General features: G+C 37.5%; 1 protein-coding gene across 1 annotated transcript in view; it reads left to right on the top strand.

Annotated features, from left to right (window-relative positions):
* lmbr1 (limb development membrane protein 1) overlaps positions 1 to 17,664 on the top strand; it is a 38,660-nt gene that overhangs the window by 13,341 nt on the left and 7,655 nt on the right. Inside the window, exons 6-15 of the mRNA XM_032551464.1 lie at positions 3,366 to 3,492; positions 4,584 to 4,652; positions 4,765 to 4,829; positions 5,094 to 5,166; positions 9,645 to 9,734; positions 11,710 to 11,786; positions 12,268 to 12,345; positions 15,381 to 15,454; positions 15,695 to 15,785; positions 16,358 to 16,424. Coding sequence (XP_032407355.1) covers positions 3,366 to 3,492; positions 4,584 to 4,652; positions 4,765 to 4,829; positions 5,094 to 5,166; positions 9,645 to 9,734; positions 11,710 to 11,786; positions 12,268 to 12,345; positions 15,381 to 15,454; positions 15,695 to 15,785; positions 16,358 to 16,424 — 811 coding nt within the window. The remainder of the gene's footprint in view (positions 1 to 3,365; positions 3,493 to 4,583; positions 4,653 to 4,764; positions 4,830 to 5,093; positions 5,167 to 9,644; positions 9,735 to 11,709; positions 11,787 to 12,267; positions 12,346 to 15,380; positions 15,455 to 15,694; positions 15,786 to 16,357; positions 16,425 to 17,664) is intronic.

Genomic DNA, 17,664 nt, shown 5'->3' with positions numbered 1-17,664 from the left:
AAGTAATACATTGGTTTTAACTTTTTTTATTTTTATAAATTAAAAATACTAATTAGAACATGTAGCTTTGATTTGTATTTCACTCAATTGACCCTGATATCCTTAAAGGTAATCTAGTGTGAGCCTTTAGAAGTCACCTAATATGTAATCAGAGTCCAAATGTGTGTAATTTAATCTCAGTATAAATCCAGCTGTTCTGTGAAGGCCTCAGAGATTTGTTAGGGAACATTAGTGAACAAACGGCAAAACAGGTCAGGGATAAAGTTGTGGAGGGCTTTATGGAGAAATTATGTGATAAAGGAATATTCTAAGCTTTCAGTATTTCAAAAGACATTGTTCTATCAACCATTTGAAAACAGATTATGACACAACTTGTAAAGATATGGCCAATGATTTGATTCATACCCTCCATATCAGGACAGCATGAATCAAAGAAGCAATTAACAGGCCCTCGGTAACTGGAGGAGCTGCAGAGATACAAACCAGTGGTTGCATTTCTCAACAAGACCACTAGTAATAATTGACTCTACAAATGTGTCCTTTCTTATGGGGTGTCAAGAAAAAAAATAACATAGTTGAAAAAAAGACATGAGAAGTCCTTGTAGTTTAAAAGTTGTCCCAGGGACACATAAAGGTGTGAAGGAAGGTGCTCTACTAAATTAATATGACAGCAGCAGCATGACGTGATGGTTTTTTTCAGCAGGGAATAGCAAAGCTGCTCAGAGTGAAGGCTGATTGTAGCTGAAAGGAAGTTATTTAATGTCTGCTAAAGACTGAAGCCTGCGGCGGACAGAGGTTTACGTTCAAACAGGACCTCAACTATACAATCACAGGTCTAATAGAATGGTTTAAGTCAAGGGATATTCATCCGACCCAATCAAACCCCAGACCTAAATTCAATTTAAAATTCCAGTTTGACGCTTTCTGACCAGTTTGATTGATCAACGGCAGCATGACTGTTTTGAAAAGAAAAACGGACAAAGAGTTTGGTTTGTAAATCTGCAAAGCTACCCTGATTTATTCCAAAAGAACTGCATCTGTAAATACAGCTTAAGGTGATTCTACAAAGTGTTGGCTCAGAGAGGGTTAAGGACAAAAGTTTCAGTTCATTTACTTTTCAGTTCAAAATAATGATTTTATTACATAAAATCTCAATAGAACAGTTTGTGGTTGCGGTGTGACAAAATTAAAACTGTTTTGGCAACCCAGTGTTTGTGTTGTACGTGTATACATAAAACAATGTCGCAATTTTAAAGTAAGTTACCAATACATTTTACTATGGGAAGAAAAAAGCTTTTATACAGTGGTGGAACTGTATAATAAAGCAGACCCCTAAGGACAGGTGTACTTGGAAGGGTGCTGAGGAATGAAGAACATTGTATGATTTACTTCCTCAAACCGCAGCCGGGTCCACTCTATAAAGTGGCCTCATGATTAAGAGGCGAAGCATTCGAAGAGGGTTCTCCTTAATGTACTTGTTGGCAAATACTGAACAGCAACCACACAGCCATTATGTTAGTTGGTAACAAATTGCTCACATGTCCTTAATTTAAATGGCACTCCCCAAAAAGGCAGGGAACGCTTGTTATCCCATGTCTGGTTGTGTACCTTACATGTGTTTGGGAGCACCTATCCATCTTTCTGCCCTAGACAGCTCATGTCTCCACCAGAGGAGGGAGGTTTTAGAAACTGTGAGAACAGATAGGAAGGGGCTTTATTAACCACTCAGCAGTTTGTGACCCGGAAAACCCAAATTACCCCAAAACTCTCTCGTCTACACAACATGGGACTTGGCCGCGGTACTCAGGGAGTTGCTAATCGGCCCCATATGGGAGGTCTGCTCTTGATCGCAGACAGTAGCTGCGCCCCTCGGAACACCCCTGCTCCCCTCCTCTTTTTAATTTCGCCTCTGCCACTGTCAGCCTCTGTTGGGCCTATTTTATAGACTACAATAAGCGTGTATAAAAGAGCTGTTTTACACACAGATCCATGGGAGCCTTTATGTGATGTTTGTGTAGGGTTAGTGGAAGTCATGCTGTTATTAGGTGAGGCAGTTTAAAAAGGAGTGATTTGGTGTTGGGGGAATTTTGCTTCCTGTTGAAAATGTCAGATGTTGGAAGTGGCATCCAGTAAGTATTTTTATGTAAGGATAGCTTAAAGGTAAATAAATGGTGAACACAAATGTCACTTTGGTAAATATAAGTTGAGCAAGTCTTTCTGTATGGGTACAAATGTTCACCCTTTGTCTACTTTTTTTTTTCTTCTCCTCCAGGTATTCTGGGGGTTTTTAGAGTGGGGTCTGCAATCTGCGGCTCCGGAGCCTCAAGTGGCTCTTTTGATCGTTTACATTGGATCCTAATAACTAGATAAAATTGATAAAGAACTGAAAAATGTTTTTTTAAATATAGAAATAATAAGAAATCAAGATTTGAGCTGTTTTTCAATTGAATTTTGACAAGAGAATGATGCAAAAAGTTTTTTATACATCATTTTCCATAATTAGGAACATCCCATACAAGAAAATGTAACCATCCTCTTCTTTCAAAAGTTTTATTATTACGTACTTTAAATCCTAATGTAGAAACAAATAAACCTGTCAGATAAAAATAAATACACAGTACTGTGAAATTGTAGCAGTATTTTGAATTTGCTTAATGGGCAATATGGAGACATTGCCCATTATTAATTATTAACCATTATGTTGAAATGAGTGGACGTTTGGAAATATTTTTTGTCTCTATTTGTGCAAAAATAAATTGTTATTGTACAGAAGAATCGGGTCAATTCACTGTATTCCTGAACAGCACTCTCCATGTTCCGTGTTTCTGGTCATTTTGCATCACATTTCCTTTGGTGTCGAGTTAGCTGTCCAGGTGTTCTAGCTGGTTTCTGGTCAACTTTTGTCAACGCCAGTCTTGGGTTTTAGAAGAAGAAAAAAAGAATCGTAAATCTATTTTATAATTTACAAAATTATGAATTGATTGAATTAACAGTGTTTGTAAATGTTAAAATGTGTTTCATGCACATAGGTCATTGAATTACCCAATGAAAGATATGCCTGAATGGTATCCTTGAAAATTCAAATTGACACGCAAGAAGTGTCCATGTCCCAGGAACCGAATTCATTTTAAAGCCTGAGTATTTGACCATTTTGTATTAAAATAGGGAACATATCTTTGACAGTTCATTGTTAATTTAAAGCCATTCTAATTACTTCTGCTGCTTCTCCAATTGTATTATTTCGACTGCATGAGTAACAGAAAACAAAAAACAAAATATTACTGTGATGAAATATAATGTCTTTTGGGATGATTTCTACTGTGATATTTATGTTCAACTTTAACCCATAATTTGTCCTCTGTCAGGGCATAAAGGCTCGCATTCTGGAGACGTTTGTGATGCTCTTCCTGCTGGCTTTGCTCATTCTTGGCATTGTGTGGGTGGCATCAGCCCTGATTGACAATGATGCAGCCAGTATGGAATCACTCTATGGTAAGTGGCTTAATATCTTTCTTTTCAATTAAACTATTAATGTCATGCATTTTCAAATTTAACTAATTTTGTTTTAAGTTACATGGAGATTTTTTTGAAATAAGACATAGAAACATCTAAACATATCCGTTAGTGTCCAAATAATGTTGGTGCAATATTATGTAAGGGTTAAACTTGACCTTCATCATCTTTGTTCAGGCTACATTTGGACTAAAAAAGTGACTTTTATAATTCATATTCTTCTGGACTAAATAATGATCATGACTGGATAACCTCAAACCGGCATCAAAATATGTTCATGACCAGCTGGTGTTTCATTGTGCTTTTGAAGTTTAGAAAATATCCTGCAAGGATGAACCATTCACTTTTTGTAAAGCTCTTCACCTTGTCCCTATTGTAGCTATAAAATGTAACCTGTAAGAGGGTCAGACAGGGGCACAGTTCCACTGTGACTGAGAAATATTCTTATTAAAAAGCGAGAGCTCTTAAATATCTACTTTATGACCCAGTATCGATCACTCCATAAAAGTTAAAGTAGAAAAATTATTTTGCACATAATCGTTCACAGGATGAGATTAAGAGGAAACAACCTCATTTTGAAAACCTTTACAAACTATTGAATTTTATCATTTGAGTTGTAAATGTTTGGAAAAAAGAAAAGAGTTTAGAAAAAAAAAAACTTGAGATTTCTGATATGTTTCGTTTTATTATATTATCTAGAAAAATTCAAAATAATACATATATTTTTTTTAGTTAACACATTTTTTCTTTAACTTATCCAAATCTAAATTTAATAATTTTTATTACCTCATTTTTCTAATGTATTTAAATTCCATTCGACCTCTTTATTTTAAACAGTCTGCCCACATTTAAATTGTTCTGTTTTTAATTAATAACAAATAAGTTTAGAAGTTACTATAGAGCTGATCTAAACTAGTCCAGATTCCAGCTCTAAATAGAAATTCAAATGCAGAATGTTGAAATTTAACTCTGACCTAAAAAGTGCTTAGAAAACATGCATTACACACTGCAAATAAAAAAAATGAATCTGTTAAATCAACTAAAAAAAACTATGAAATAATTTCTTCTAGATCTTTGGGAATTCTACCTGCCATACCTCTATTCCTGTATATCCCTGATGGGAGGACTGCTTTTGCTAAGTAAGTTGTTTGATTCAATTCTATGCACAGCACATAAACGTCCCTAATTTTGTTTTCCTTTTTGCACTTAAACAGAAGTGATAATCATAGTTGTTGTCTGTTTTCTATTAAGTGTGCACTCCTGTGGGGATGTCCAGGATGTTTACTGTCATGGGCCAGTTATTAGTGAAACCGACGGTAGGTAACAATTCAAATTAAAAATTTATATGGTTAAGTTAGAAATGCTTTATTGTTTTTTTTTTTTTTTTTTAACAGAATCCGTGTCAGATCTATTACATTGTGCTCTTCTGTTCCTAAAGCTCCAACATTCAGCCATTAAAAGCATGACAGGACTACAAATAAATCACCTACTCATCCTCCCATCTGCCATCGCTCCAGTCCCACTTTGGACCTAATTATAACCCATTTCATCTTTCCCTTCTCTGCTCCCCTCCCCTTTAGATCCTGGAGGACCTGGATGAGCAGATTTACTGCATCCATTTGCAGGAGGAAGCCCTTCAGAGGAGATTAAACGGTATGTCTGTGGGAGACGTGTTGGCACGTTATAGGCAGGGGTAGAGGTTGACTGCACTATTGGGTGTGATAAAGGCTGGCCTCACTGGAATCAATTAGCATCGAGAATTCAGCGGGGCAAAAGAAATTCACACACACTTGACATAGGTTTTTCCACACACGGCTCCGCTCTTCTAACTTTCTGCCAAAGGTCAAAGTAGCCACCTTAACCGTGGACGATATTTTATGGTTGGGAAGTTTTTCTGCAGAGCCTCTGTCACCACTGGTGAAGTGATTGCCTCATTTAATGTCGGGACTAGAATGGTATCCTGGTTAATAGGGAGGAAATTAAAGCTTTTGAGGAATTTGCGGCTTGCTGCTGCGGACATTAAAGACCTGCTTTTTTATTGATGTCTGAAAAAGCGACCAAAGTCCTTTGCTTTTCTTAGGAATTGCACACAAAGGGAAAGTTTAGAGTTCAAAGATGATAAAAATGTTATTTTTTTTTAGCCTGCATTTCCCTCCTATGTCCAGCCCCTCTGTGTTCCATAAAATCCTTGTTTGACATGGAATTATCTCTAAAAGCAGGAAGTTAAGTTCCAAAACCTACTTTAGCATGAACTCAAGCACGCAACCAAGTGTACAGATGTGAGTAAATGAAGAGGACAAGCATCCTTTCAAACCAGGAAGGTAAAAGAAAGATCTCTTTCTGATAGCGTGTGTGTTTTTGAATGCACCGCCTGCCTCCTCCATAGACTGCCACCAATGCGTACGGTCTCTTCGGGGCTCATTCCACACTGCCCAGCTTTGAACTATCTGACAGAATAATTGTAATCTGTTCTTTATCATCTCCTTAACTGTTTGATCTTTTCAAGTCCCTGTGAGGGGAAAAAAATAACTGTGGTCAACACATGTCTGACAGTGGACTGAGGCCAAACTGCAGTTCATTCTGCTTGTTAAAGAGGTGGGAGTTAGAAGTGAGGGAGGATTTTCTGCCTTATCAGACGAGTGTTTTTTTTTATCCACATGCAAATACTTGTTTTTCATGTTTCTATGTTGGTGAAACCGAAGGCTCGGGTGGCATTTCTTTGATCTGAGAGAATTGAAAAGAAATCGGTTCAGGAACAGTTCACAGGACACACTCCAGAGACGTCAGTGTGTTCTTGCTTCACCTGTGTCCGCTCTCTGATAGATTATCCCCTTCGCCGGTTTGTGTTTTCTAGAAGCAAACTGTTGAGCCTCATCAGTCGATGCATTCATGTTTGTTTACGTGTGGGGCTCTTTGTTGTGGTCCCTCGATGTGTAATTGCCCATTTTAAAGGGACATCTTTGTGGTTTAAATTGTGTGGATCAGTACATCTTGAGGATCAGTAGTCATGTGTCTACTTTCTTTGAAGTGGAAAAACAAGAGAGTTCACATAACATGAACATACTATGTAATGATAAACTGTTTGTTGCAGCCCATTTACACTTACTTTGTGGTTTTAACATGTAATTACAGAAACACCAGTCAAAATTGCTTATTTTTTTATACAAGCAGTAAAGAAAATGCCAATAAATCGATAGATGAATGGTTGGAAGTAGAAACTAAGAAATCGTTCCAAATATTGCAGCTTTGTGACATGAAACGGATTACAAGTTGCTAAAATTTAAAAGTGTAGTTGGGTTTTTTGCAAGTGTTGGTAAATATTTAATAACCATTTAACTCATTTGATGACTTCAGCAAGTTGACTATGACTTGAATTGTTTTTTGGGGGTTTTTTTTGTATGTGACTCAAGTACTTTTTACATCTGAGTTATCAAACTCTAATGCCTACAGTAGGCTGTGAACATAGGACATATATATTTGTTACAATATGACACCGGTACAGATCAGACAAATTAAATTCTACCAGTGCATAAAAAGTGCATGAAAAAATGATAGAATTATAGAAAGAGCAATGAATAAACAAATCGTAAAATGTTTAAGACTCAGGTAAATATAATTTAAGACCAAGCATTAAATCTGGGCACATCTAACACTTTTTAAAGCCTTAAATTTAGATGATTAAACTTAAGGCTTTTTATGACTTGCAGAACTCACAGAAACTCTGCTAAAGTCAAACACTCTGTGACTCGAACACATAAATATATTGTAAGGCAGATTTAAACATTTAGTACTGTATCCACTCAGGTTTATCTTTCAGGTGTGGCCACGTTTTCTTTGGATCTGTGCAAACCTCAGTCCCCTTCAGCATCTCAACAAACAGCAAATGCTTGTAAAAACTGATGATTCCGTTTTCAGCTTTATGAAAAAAGCCGAAAACGGGCTGACAAGCCCTGGATTTATGAACATCTGGCTTACAAATTTATAAATATGCTTACAAATTCAGAATTTAATTTGCAAGCACAGGTGTGGTGTACCACTGGATGTCTCCAGTAGTTTATATTAAAGTTGTAGGGACAAGAAAAAAAATCTCTCTTTTTTTTTTAATGCATGTCTTATGTAGATTTTGGGGTATATAACTAATTTATTGCAAAGTGATGTTTTTACATCCTGGTATTCTGAAAACAAAGCAACATGGTGCTTGTCCAGATGCTATGCGGCACAATGACCTTGCCACTGCCTCTCTTTTCTCAGCATGGTGTTTAGCATATTTGGGGATGACGTAATTTTTTGAGCGCCGGAGAAGGTTGGAGAGGATATGTTGAATTAACTCTGAGCCCTCCTGGCTGCCAGAGCACTCACTCAGCATCTCTGCCTTGCTGTAACTCAGTCTGTTACTTGACGGTGCCAGCAGAGGGAGAGGAAGGATATATGTAACTTCAGTATGGAATGATGTCATTGAAGATACTGCAGCTCAGTTCCTCATCACTTCCCCTTTTTGCTTCAACAACTGAAAAATTCTTTGTTTTTAAATGCAATCTATTCGTTTTTCAGCTGTGAAGAAGTCATTTATATCTACTTTTTACATCTAAAATCCTGTTTGTATGAAAAACTGATAAAGCAGTGAAGTTGACTGAGTAGATTTGAGTTCCCAGATGATCACTTTAGTTTGTGATTGAAGGGGAAAATAGCCTAACAAAACTCTCGACATTTCCTGTGGTGCTACGCTTTTCTCTTTGATTTTGCTCTCAGGGTTCAAACTTTCCCCTTTTCAGATCCCAGGACAGATAGTGTTATCTCTAAAGGCTTAGACATAGACTTCTACCTTGCTCTCTTCCTATCTCACCTTTGTAACCTACTTAAACTCATCCAGACAGGGCGTGTCATAATGACAGTGGAAAGGAAGAGGTTTGATCAAAGTGATCAGTCCCTCACTCCTGTAACAAAGATGAAAGATGGTATTTTTATTGCATGGTAGTAACAGTGTAACACTGAGCTAATTGGTCTCGATCTGCCAGTCACCCCGAGGGATGCAAATGGATACTTTTCCACTTTGGCTTCACCGGCCTTCAATGCTAGTATGTCAAGCTGGAAGGAAAACAGAGTAAAACAGATAAATTAGCCCTAAATGAGCTGGCCTTGTGGTTTTCCTGGAGAATCCCTTGCTGGCTTACTGAGCCCACTCAACTAGTTGTGGCATGTGTGAGACAGCTCCTGAGTAGTTTTAGTGTGAAATCACGTTGAAATTTAAAAACATTGCCATGTGCTATAAGCAGGATTACATGCTTGGGTGAAATTTTCTTACGAAGAAAAGTTAAATGGCATAAATAAAAAAGTCTGAAAATTACGTTAAAAAAATATTACAAGCTAAATCAAACTGTAGAAGTAGTTCGTGAAATCTAATGGTTACCATGTGATAAAATAACTTTTATCCATAAATTAACTGTCTTTTATAACATTTCTAGAGGGTTTAACCTTTCTGCTGTATATTTCCTTGTGTGTTTAAGATTATTGCACTGTTGCTTTGTACTTTCAGAATTACTTCCCCGACTGCTGACATGTTTAATTTATCAGGAGACTGTTGAGAAGTTGTCAGTCGTGTTTTTTAGAGGTTTTCACGCTTGCTGACAATCACTTATTCAGCTGCATTTGCTTAGAAAGCCCTAGATGCTTCTTAATCTTTTAATTCTTAAGGAAACTGTAAGGATACATGTTGTTTTTCTTATATTGTGCTTCTCTGTGTTGGTTTTGCTAAAGAAGTAGTGACACAATGTGATGTGGCAAGAGTTGTTGTTTATTCAGAGTCCTATTCATTCAATTTTAAGATGGGAGGCAGAGGATTTTTTTTCTACTGTCTTTTGGTAAATTAAAAATTGGAGTTGGAAGAGCAGTCCTCTTTTACCTTGACTTTTTAAGATGATTTTCTTCAAATTCTTCTAATTAACTGATGTACCTGAACAAGTATAATATTAATTTTAGATAGCATATATATAAACAATTTATATCAATTGATAAACAGTTTCAGTTGATAATCTTGATATTTATTACAATAATAAAAACCTCTCTGCACAGTATTTTGTGAAGCCCGATGCACTGTCTGATGGTAAAAGTTTAATTAGTTTGTTCTTCCACAGGATCATCTTCACACACCTACATCCGAGGGAGCTTTACTTTTCAACTCACCAAAGAACTGGACAATATTAGAAATCAGAAGAATAAACTGGGTAAGCGTTTGCATTCTCTGATAAGACTGATGTATTTTGTTTTAAGACCTTGAATTACTAGAGTAATGTATGGCAAAGACATTAGCTTTTTACATATTGCTGACAGGCAGCTGCTCCCTCTTCATCTGCCTTAATTTCTTAATTTGGACTTGGATCAGAACTGCCTGATAATTTTCCATCCATTTTAGGATATTATAAATGAAGCCAGAGCCTTTTGGGGAGCCGTGTTTCAGGGAAAGGAGAGCACAAAGGCACTTAGGATATTGGACAAGATGCAAACTTTATATTGTAGCAAGCCTTTTAGTGATGTCATTAATTTAGAAGGATGGTGCATATAAAATGCACTTGGCAAACTTCTCGGGCAAGCAGACTGAATACACTTTGAGAATACAGAGGACTGACTGTTGGTTGGGAATAGACAAAGACAATCAATATGTCAGAGATATAAGGACGGTCACATACACAATGTAGGAGAACAGTGTTACAGCGACAGAGTGCATGAGGTTTACAAGCTGTCAGTCGCAACTACAAACTTGACTGATCAGCTGCTGAAATACGACGTAGGTATAAAATTGAAATGTTTCATCTGGCTTGGAAGAAAGTCACGTTGGTTTGCCCACCACACTCTTAGATGTTGAAACCAAAATATAAATCACAAAATTAATTTTGCTGCGTTTCATTTTATCTTGAGATTTATTACTGTTTCCGTTAATTAAGGCAATGATGAGTGTGGCTGATTAAAGAGGAAGAGCATCGTTGTTGATGGTTATGAGATTTGTATTACCTGGAGGTGCTGTGGTTTCGTTCGCAGGTGAGATGTGTTTGGTGCACATAACCTACAATATAATTCACTAAAATAAACAATATGAATCTTCTCAATACAGTTAGAAGTCGTGTGGTTTCAGATGAACATATTAAAGTGGTGAAGTTACACTCTTCACTGCTTATATTTGGGCACAAAAATGAGTCCAAATTCAAGCTTCCCCAATCTCCCACTGAAATATCTTGTTGTCCAAAAAAAAATCTGTTCTGGATGCCAAATTTTCCCTCCTCAACTGCAGGTCTAGGGTTATGTTATGACATTTGAATGCAATATTGATTATAGTGTAGCATCTGATATGCTATGCTAAACTATATTCAATTTGTCTTATCACACAATTAACCATAAATCAGTTCTGATTAAGGATTTGAGAGCAAGCAAACTTTCTCATATATTTAAAGAAGCAAAAGAGATTCAATATTTTTCTTAGACTAAGGATTTATTTACCATCAATAAGATTTATTTCCATTAATGAGTAAACCTCTAGCATCCAATAAAAGGTTGTTTGATGTGTGTGAAAGGTCAGATTTGAGGTGATGTGTTCACTCTTTATAAAGGCAAATCTGTTTGATCCTCCTGTGTGCAATTACATAATTATCAGCCACAGATTTGTAATTTGAAAAAAATCTCTGTGCAGCTGATCAGCCATCAATTACATTGTCCCAGATTCATACACTAACTTTGCAGAACATTTGACATGTTTCTGTGGTCCGTCTCTCTAAATTGCAAAGTACTCCAATGAATTTTCATCAAATATAACTCCCAGTATCACTTGAAATCACTGGGAATAAACATGTATCATTAGCATGGATGACATAGCTTATTTTCTTCTGGTCCACACAGATATAAACTATTGTGTGTGACCTGCCATGGGATTGTCCCTTTATTTTTTTTCAAACAAGTGAAATGTCAGAAAAAAATCTGATTTAAAAAAAAAAGTAAAATATACATATATATATATATATATATATATATATATATATATATATATATATATATATCATCATAATTAAACATAAACAACTCTCAGTCAAGTCCAGAGTAATGCATCTCAAAGTGAATGTGAAAATGACTATACTTATTTTTGCATCTTACACGTTTCATAAACGAGGCCCAGCGTCTTTAAGATTAACATTGCACTTTGCTGTTTGTTAGAGAGAAGAAAGAAAGCATCAGGATGGGAGAAGAACTTGTTGTATCCCATAGTGATGCTGATCCTGCTCGCAGGAACGGTAAGTGTTGAGGCTGACCTGTCATTAAGCTCTGTTTGCTCTCGGCGTCTGCAGCCTGGCTGGTGGCCACTGGGACTAACACAGTCACCTCCAAACTCAACTTTTCCCACAGAGTCTGGGTGGGGAAACTACTTTTATCTAATAGTTGTTTTAAACAGTGCTGATTAGCCACTTGCAATAACTGGGATTTTGTATAAATTACAGTGTGAAAGATACTGTTTATGCCATCTAATACCACTAGAAAAGGAGAAGGGTGAAGCATGGCACGTGCGTCACAGTCCTGCCTACTTCTCATTGTTTAGCTTTTTTTTAAAGCTTTATGTTGGAGCAGTTTACAATGACAAAATAGTTATTATATCTCACCATTCCTGCAAATCAGCAAGTTAAGTATATCACAATGGCAAATTCTGAAAGAAATGGAACAATTACCTTACATTTATGCTGTATGTAAACAAATCTATATCTTCCTTTGTGTTTGCAGACAATCTCTGTCATTATGGTGGCGCTGAACATCCTCTACCTTCTAGTGGATGAGACGGCCATGCCCAAAGGATCCACGGTAAGCCCTCTAACTGCAGTACATTTTCAGCTCTTTCTCTCACACATACACTATCACACACCCAGAATGTAAACTGCAGAGGAGCACGCCTGTCGGACCTGCCATGCTCTCAGCAGAGACATAAATCAAATTCCGGATATGCTCAGGTGCACCTCGGAAGAAAGAGCTCAACAAGATGGTAATCTGGTCCCAACCATGTGTTGCCGGTTTTGTTTTGGAAGTTCATTCAGAGTCATTTCACAGCAGCCTGCAGACTCAATGAGCTTGTTACGTGTCTCATGTCCACGGTGATTGAATAAAGCTGCTTTTCCTCCTTGCCGCAAAGACAAACAGGGCCAAGTAGAGGACTCTCAGTGTGAGGCTGAGAGAGTGGAATGACTCTTGGAGATTTTCATCTTCACCTAACAAGAAAGCTGTTTAAAGATTTCTGTATCTCATCTCATCAGCACTCAGAGGTGCATACACGCGTGCACTTATGCGCATGTGCGTGCGTTTGTGGTTGCATTCTTGTCTGGAAAAGGGGGCAACATTATGTATCCTATTTCTCCCACATTATGTTTTTGCGTCTGGCGGGCAACTGACAGGGCTGCCCTCCACATTCCAATTATTTTATTGAGATGATGTTTGCTTTGACTTGACACATCTGCGAAAATCCCCCCCCAAAATTACGCGCGTCATGTAGCTCGAACCTGTCCTCCCTGATAGTTTGGCCCAATTAAAACGAGTTATGCGTCTGTTCAACTGGATGAATGCCACACCTTTGATCTAATCTCACAGGACCAGAAGAAGGGGGTGTCACGTCCTCTTAAACAATCAATACTGATATGAAATCCATCTGTTTACCTATGTAACCTACACATTATTCACGCTCCCCCTCTGGCACAAAAATTCCCTCTGCCCAAAGTTTGATTGGATAGTGGAAAGAAAGTTGGAAAAACATCTGGTTTGACATCTGGACGCGCCACGACCCGAGCAAAGCCTCAGACTGTGGGAAAGTCAAATGAACCCCTGATATGCTAATTGTTATATGGAGCGCACACAATGAAAGTGCCCTGTCAACGTTTGTCTTCCTTTCTAACTGAGCGTCCTGCTGCAGTCTTCAGCATACTGAGCAGTGTCCCACTCGGCTTTACAGAACAGGAGAGTAAAGAGAGAACATGTAAAGCTGCTGCTACTTCCATTAAAGAGAGCAGCATTTAATGGCTTTATGAACAAACTCTGAGAGGGACTAGTAAAGATGTTACTGCAGGTCCTTTCCGTTGCTAGCTGTCGCAAAAATGTTGTATTCTAGTAAAATGGACACCTAACCTTCAGGTTTATGGTAATTTCCGTACAAGTAGCATTAAAAATCTATATATTTTTAAATAGATGTGGTTTAAAACAAACAAAAAAAAAACAACTAGCTGCTCAATTCATTTCCCATGCTGTAATTATTGTGACACAATCTAAAATCCAAACAATCTGCCCACTTTGCTATAAAACCTGGCTTTTTGCAGCACACCTTTTGGATATTAGTGTATAAATTCATTAATAAATAAATGTGCAGCTCCCAAGCAAAAACGTCTTGTGGTGGGTTAAAGCCTGCACACAGCACACAGCATGTGGATTATAATACAGGCCATAAAGCTGCTGTTATGGACCTACTGTGTGTGTTGTGTTGTTTTTACATTTAGAGCCAGGATTCAGACTGAGTTGTATATCAGTTAAGTTGGGTTAAACTAGGAATGACATCACAATACAAACTAATAAAAATATTCACCCCCTCGGTTGCTGATCTGACATTTGACTGTGTAATAATGGTTATGTTTTTAATATATGGTATGATTATTGTGATCCTAATTGAGAAATCCCAGGTTAATTATACCTGTCCAGTTGTGATTGTGTCAACATGTGTGCCATTGTAAAGTAGTTTTTGCAGCATTATTGTTTGAGACCTGTTTAGAAACTAGTCTGAGATACTATGACTAAACAAATGATTTATTTCACCTGTTAATGATTTTATTGTTGTGGGCATACCATCTTTAAATTATTTTGTAAGCGTTAGTCAAAGATATACATCACTCCTCCTACAAACAGGCTTAGTTGTACTAAGACCTGACAATTCTTATCTAAAGCTAGCTTCTGTGAGTTTTTATATTCATGCATATTGAGAGCATACATAACCAAATGCATGCTCGCCATTCCTGCAATAATAAATTACATCAGCTCTACTAAATTATCCGTGTAATAGAGTAAGAACTCTGCAACATGGCTTTGCAGTAAGCTCCCAAAGATGACGGTTGCATTAAGAGGCATGAAACAACATGCCAGACTGGGGTTTTTTTTCTCTCTTTCTTCAGTAACATTTTTCAGTAAAATCCCATATAACCAGAATAAATGGATATGAAATGTTTTATGTTTTTCTGGATTAGCAAAGACGACTACACGTTTGCTTTTTTCTTTTTATTGTAGGTGCCTTAATTTCAGATTTGCAAAGCTTGACTCTGTTTAGTTCAATATAGTAATTAAGTTGCTCCATATAATTCACTTTGAAAGGTCAGTTCTTGTGCCAAGACTAACAAAAGCAAATATTAATCATATAACAAAACAGCTGCTTGGAATGTTCAGAGTATGTAGATGTTTGTCTTGCTCTGATTTCCAAAGATCTTTGAGGTGGAGAGAAGGTTGGGGGTTGAGGGGGAGGGACATGTAGTCTATTTGCTTAAGTATTTGTTTTGTTGTTTTTATGTTTTTGGCATGCTTTCAGCCTGTCTACGCTTCGTACCATAAGCAATATAGTGTTTTTTGTTTAAACACCTGTTCATATATTGTAGGAGCCTCTTTCATCTTCTTCTATTCATTATTTAGCAGGTTTTATTCTGATTCTGTCGGAAAATTCGTTGGGCAACATGTACCGACTTTGCAAGATTTCGGCAATTCAGTATTTTACTCCCAATAACTAGAGTTATCATAAACCTTTTGTTTAATTTAGGATGTGTTTAAAGGGGTGCTCTATGCGACGAGAGCTAACTGTGCATTTTTTCTTTGTTGTCCAGGAGCGAGGCATTGGGAATACGTCTTTGTCCACATTTGGCGTGATTCAGGCGGTGGTGGAGATCATCCTCATGTTGTATCCTTCAAGTGACCTCCTCTTTGTTTGTCGTATGCTCCATGACCAAGAGCAACAGCGCCAAGGCTGCCTTGTTTGCTTAGGGCATAGCTCAGCCAAACACCTTCCGGGAACAAGTTGTGTTGTTTCATCACCTTTTATGATAGTTGAAAAGGAGCAATCCAGGCACACATATAAAAGACTCAATAAAGCTTCTTTGCAGCAAAGTGTTTTCAGTTCCTTGATTGATTTGCTGAACAGCTACTTGATGGTGTCTTCCGTCGTTGGATTCTACAGCCTGCGTGTCTTTGAGGGATTCACTCCCAGGAAGGATGACACAACCATGACAACGGTAAAGATGGGCTCAAGTGGAGGGCAAAGGTGTTGAAATTACTCCAGAGGTGCTGATGTGTTTGGGGACTCCTGGAGTTTCATCTGTTCCTTTTTTTTTGTCCTCTACCTCCTTTTTCTCTGAATTCCTACCCTTCAAAGCTTCACAACAGCTTTCGTCGATCTGTCCAATATTTGTTTGTGGGTTGCGTAAACACTGACAAAGTGCAAGCTCCTTTCTTATACATCAGAGGGAGACTGGGGGTGTTAGGGGGTTGAGGATGTGTGTTCTGTTCAGCCTATAGGGGCACCTTTTCACTTGGTAATGAGTTTGGGAGTGGTGCAGCTTGTTAACTAGCCATGACGCTTCAGTGAAAGGGCTTGAAAGGACAATAGAGGGAACCTGGTAATGAGCAACTTCAGAGGTACTAATTGTGTAATATGTGGAACCAATTTAACATTAAGTGGTGTGTATGTGTGTGGACATATCAGCACTGGAACTATCAGGTGCTTTCCTTCCTCCACATATAAAGTGCACATTGTGTGCTTGAGTGACCTGGAAACTAAAATGGGACCATTTTATCATATTTTTAGATCATCGGCTGCTGTGTGTCCATCTTGGTCCTGAGCTCAGCTCTACCAGTGATGTCCAGAACTCTTGGTAAGTTTATTGCCTGCTTGAATTAGAATCATTTTGTATATCAGCAGTTTCTTTGGATTTTCAACCAGAAATTAGACAAAACAGCCTGACAAGATTGACTACACATATTTAAACTTGTTTGGGTTATCTTTCGTAGGCATGATTTAACCTAAATAAATGAACCACATACATAAACTTTCTATCTTTTCCCGTGAAGAAGTTAAATAAATAATTTTACAGCTGCTGATGTGTAGATTTGAGTTTTAAAGATAAATTTAAGTTTTTAGATGATTCCTAATGATCTAACTTCAAACAATGAAATGCATCATAAAGTGGTTCATCTTCCTCAATCTTTTTTCAATTGTCATACTCCAATCACAAACTGAAATGTATTTTATTGGGATTTAATGTGTTAAAGCAGGGATATCCAAAGTGTGGCCGGCAGGCCATTTGTGGCACCTGGACTGTTTTTGTGCAACCACCAATTTGAATTTGAATGGTAGAAATTTGATCCACCAGCACAAAAAAACAAAATAGAAAACAGTTAATGTCCAAAATATCCATTTATTGGAGATGTTTTGATGTACAATAATTTGCACGCCCATTTCCTACAAATCTCTACCTGCTTTATCCTTTTAATTACTGTAGTGCACACTAAGTTTATTTATGAGCATTATTGGGCATTATTACAGATTCTCGGTTGAATTTAGTTCTGGACATCAACTGGAACAGTCTAAAACAATAATATACTTTGAACCAAATCATTCCATCATACAGTACCTCTGCCTGTTGGTTTTGTCTCATTGTCCCCCTGCAAGATAGACCTCTAACTATGTCCTCTCACAAGTTTTCTAATAGGACTGCCCTTTGTTTTAACTCTGTCCACTTTACTATGTCCATTCTATATAGCTTTTCTGTACCTGCTAAAGCAAAGCATCCCCACAGCATGATGTGGCTATATTTGTTCATTTCTCTCCCCAATAAAATACATTAAAGTTTGAGACAAAGCAAAATATGAAAAGGTTCAAGTGTTATGACTGCTTCTTCAAGACACTGTTAATATGGCACCCATATAAACACTTGCAGATTAACTATCAACATGAGGTCATTTAGCTGAATTTACTGAAACTTTCTATAGTGACAGTAGAACAGAGTGCTGTTAGAAGGGCTAGAAATGCGAGGAGTGGCACCATCATAATGGCAGTAATACACATGCAGAGCCCAGCTGTTTAAATAGCCCTATTCTGTGTGTGTGTGTTGT

Source organism: Xiphophorus hellerii, chromosome 21 (genome assembly GCF_003331165.1).
Source record: "Xiphophorus hellerii strain 12219 chromosome 21, Xiphophorus_hellerii-4.1, whole genome shotgun sequence".
In the NCBI taxonomy this organism is placed as follows: Eukaryota; Metazoa; Chordata; class Actinopteri; order Cyprinodontiformes; family Poeciliidae; genus Xiphophorus; species Xiphophorus hellerii.
This window is presented reverse-complemented; position numbering and strand designations above follow the sequence as displayed.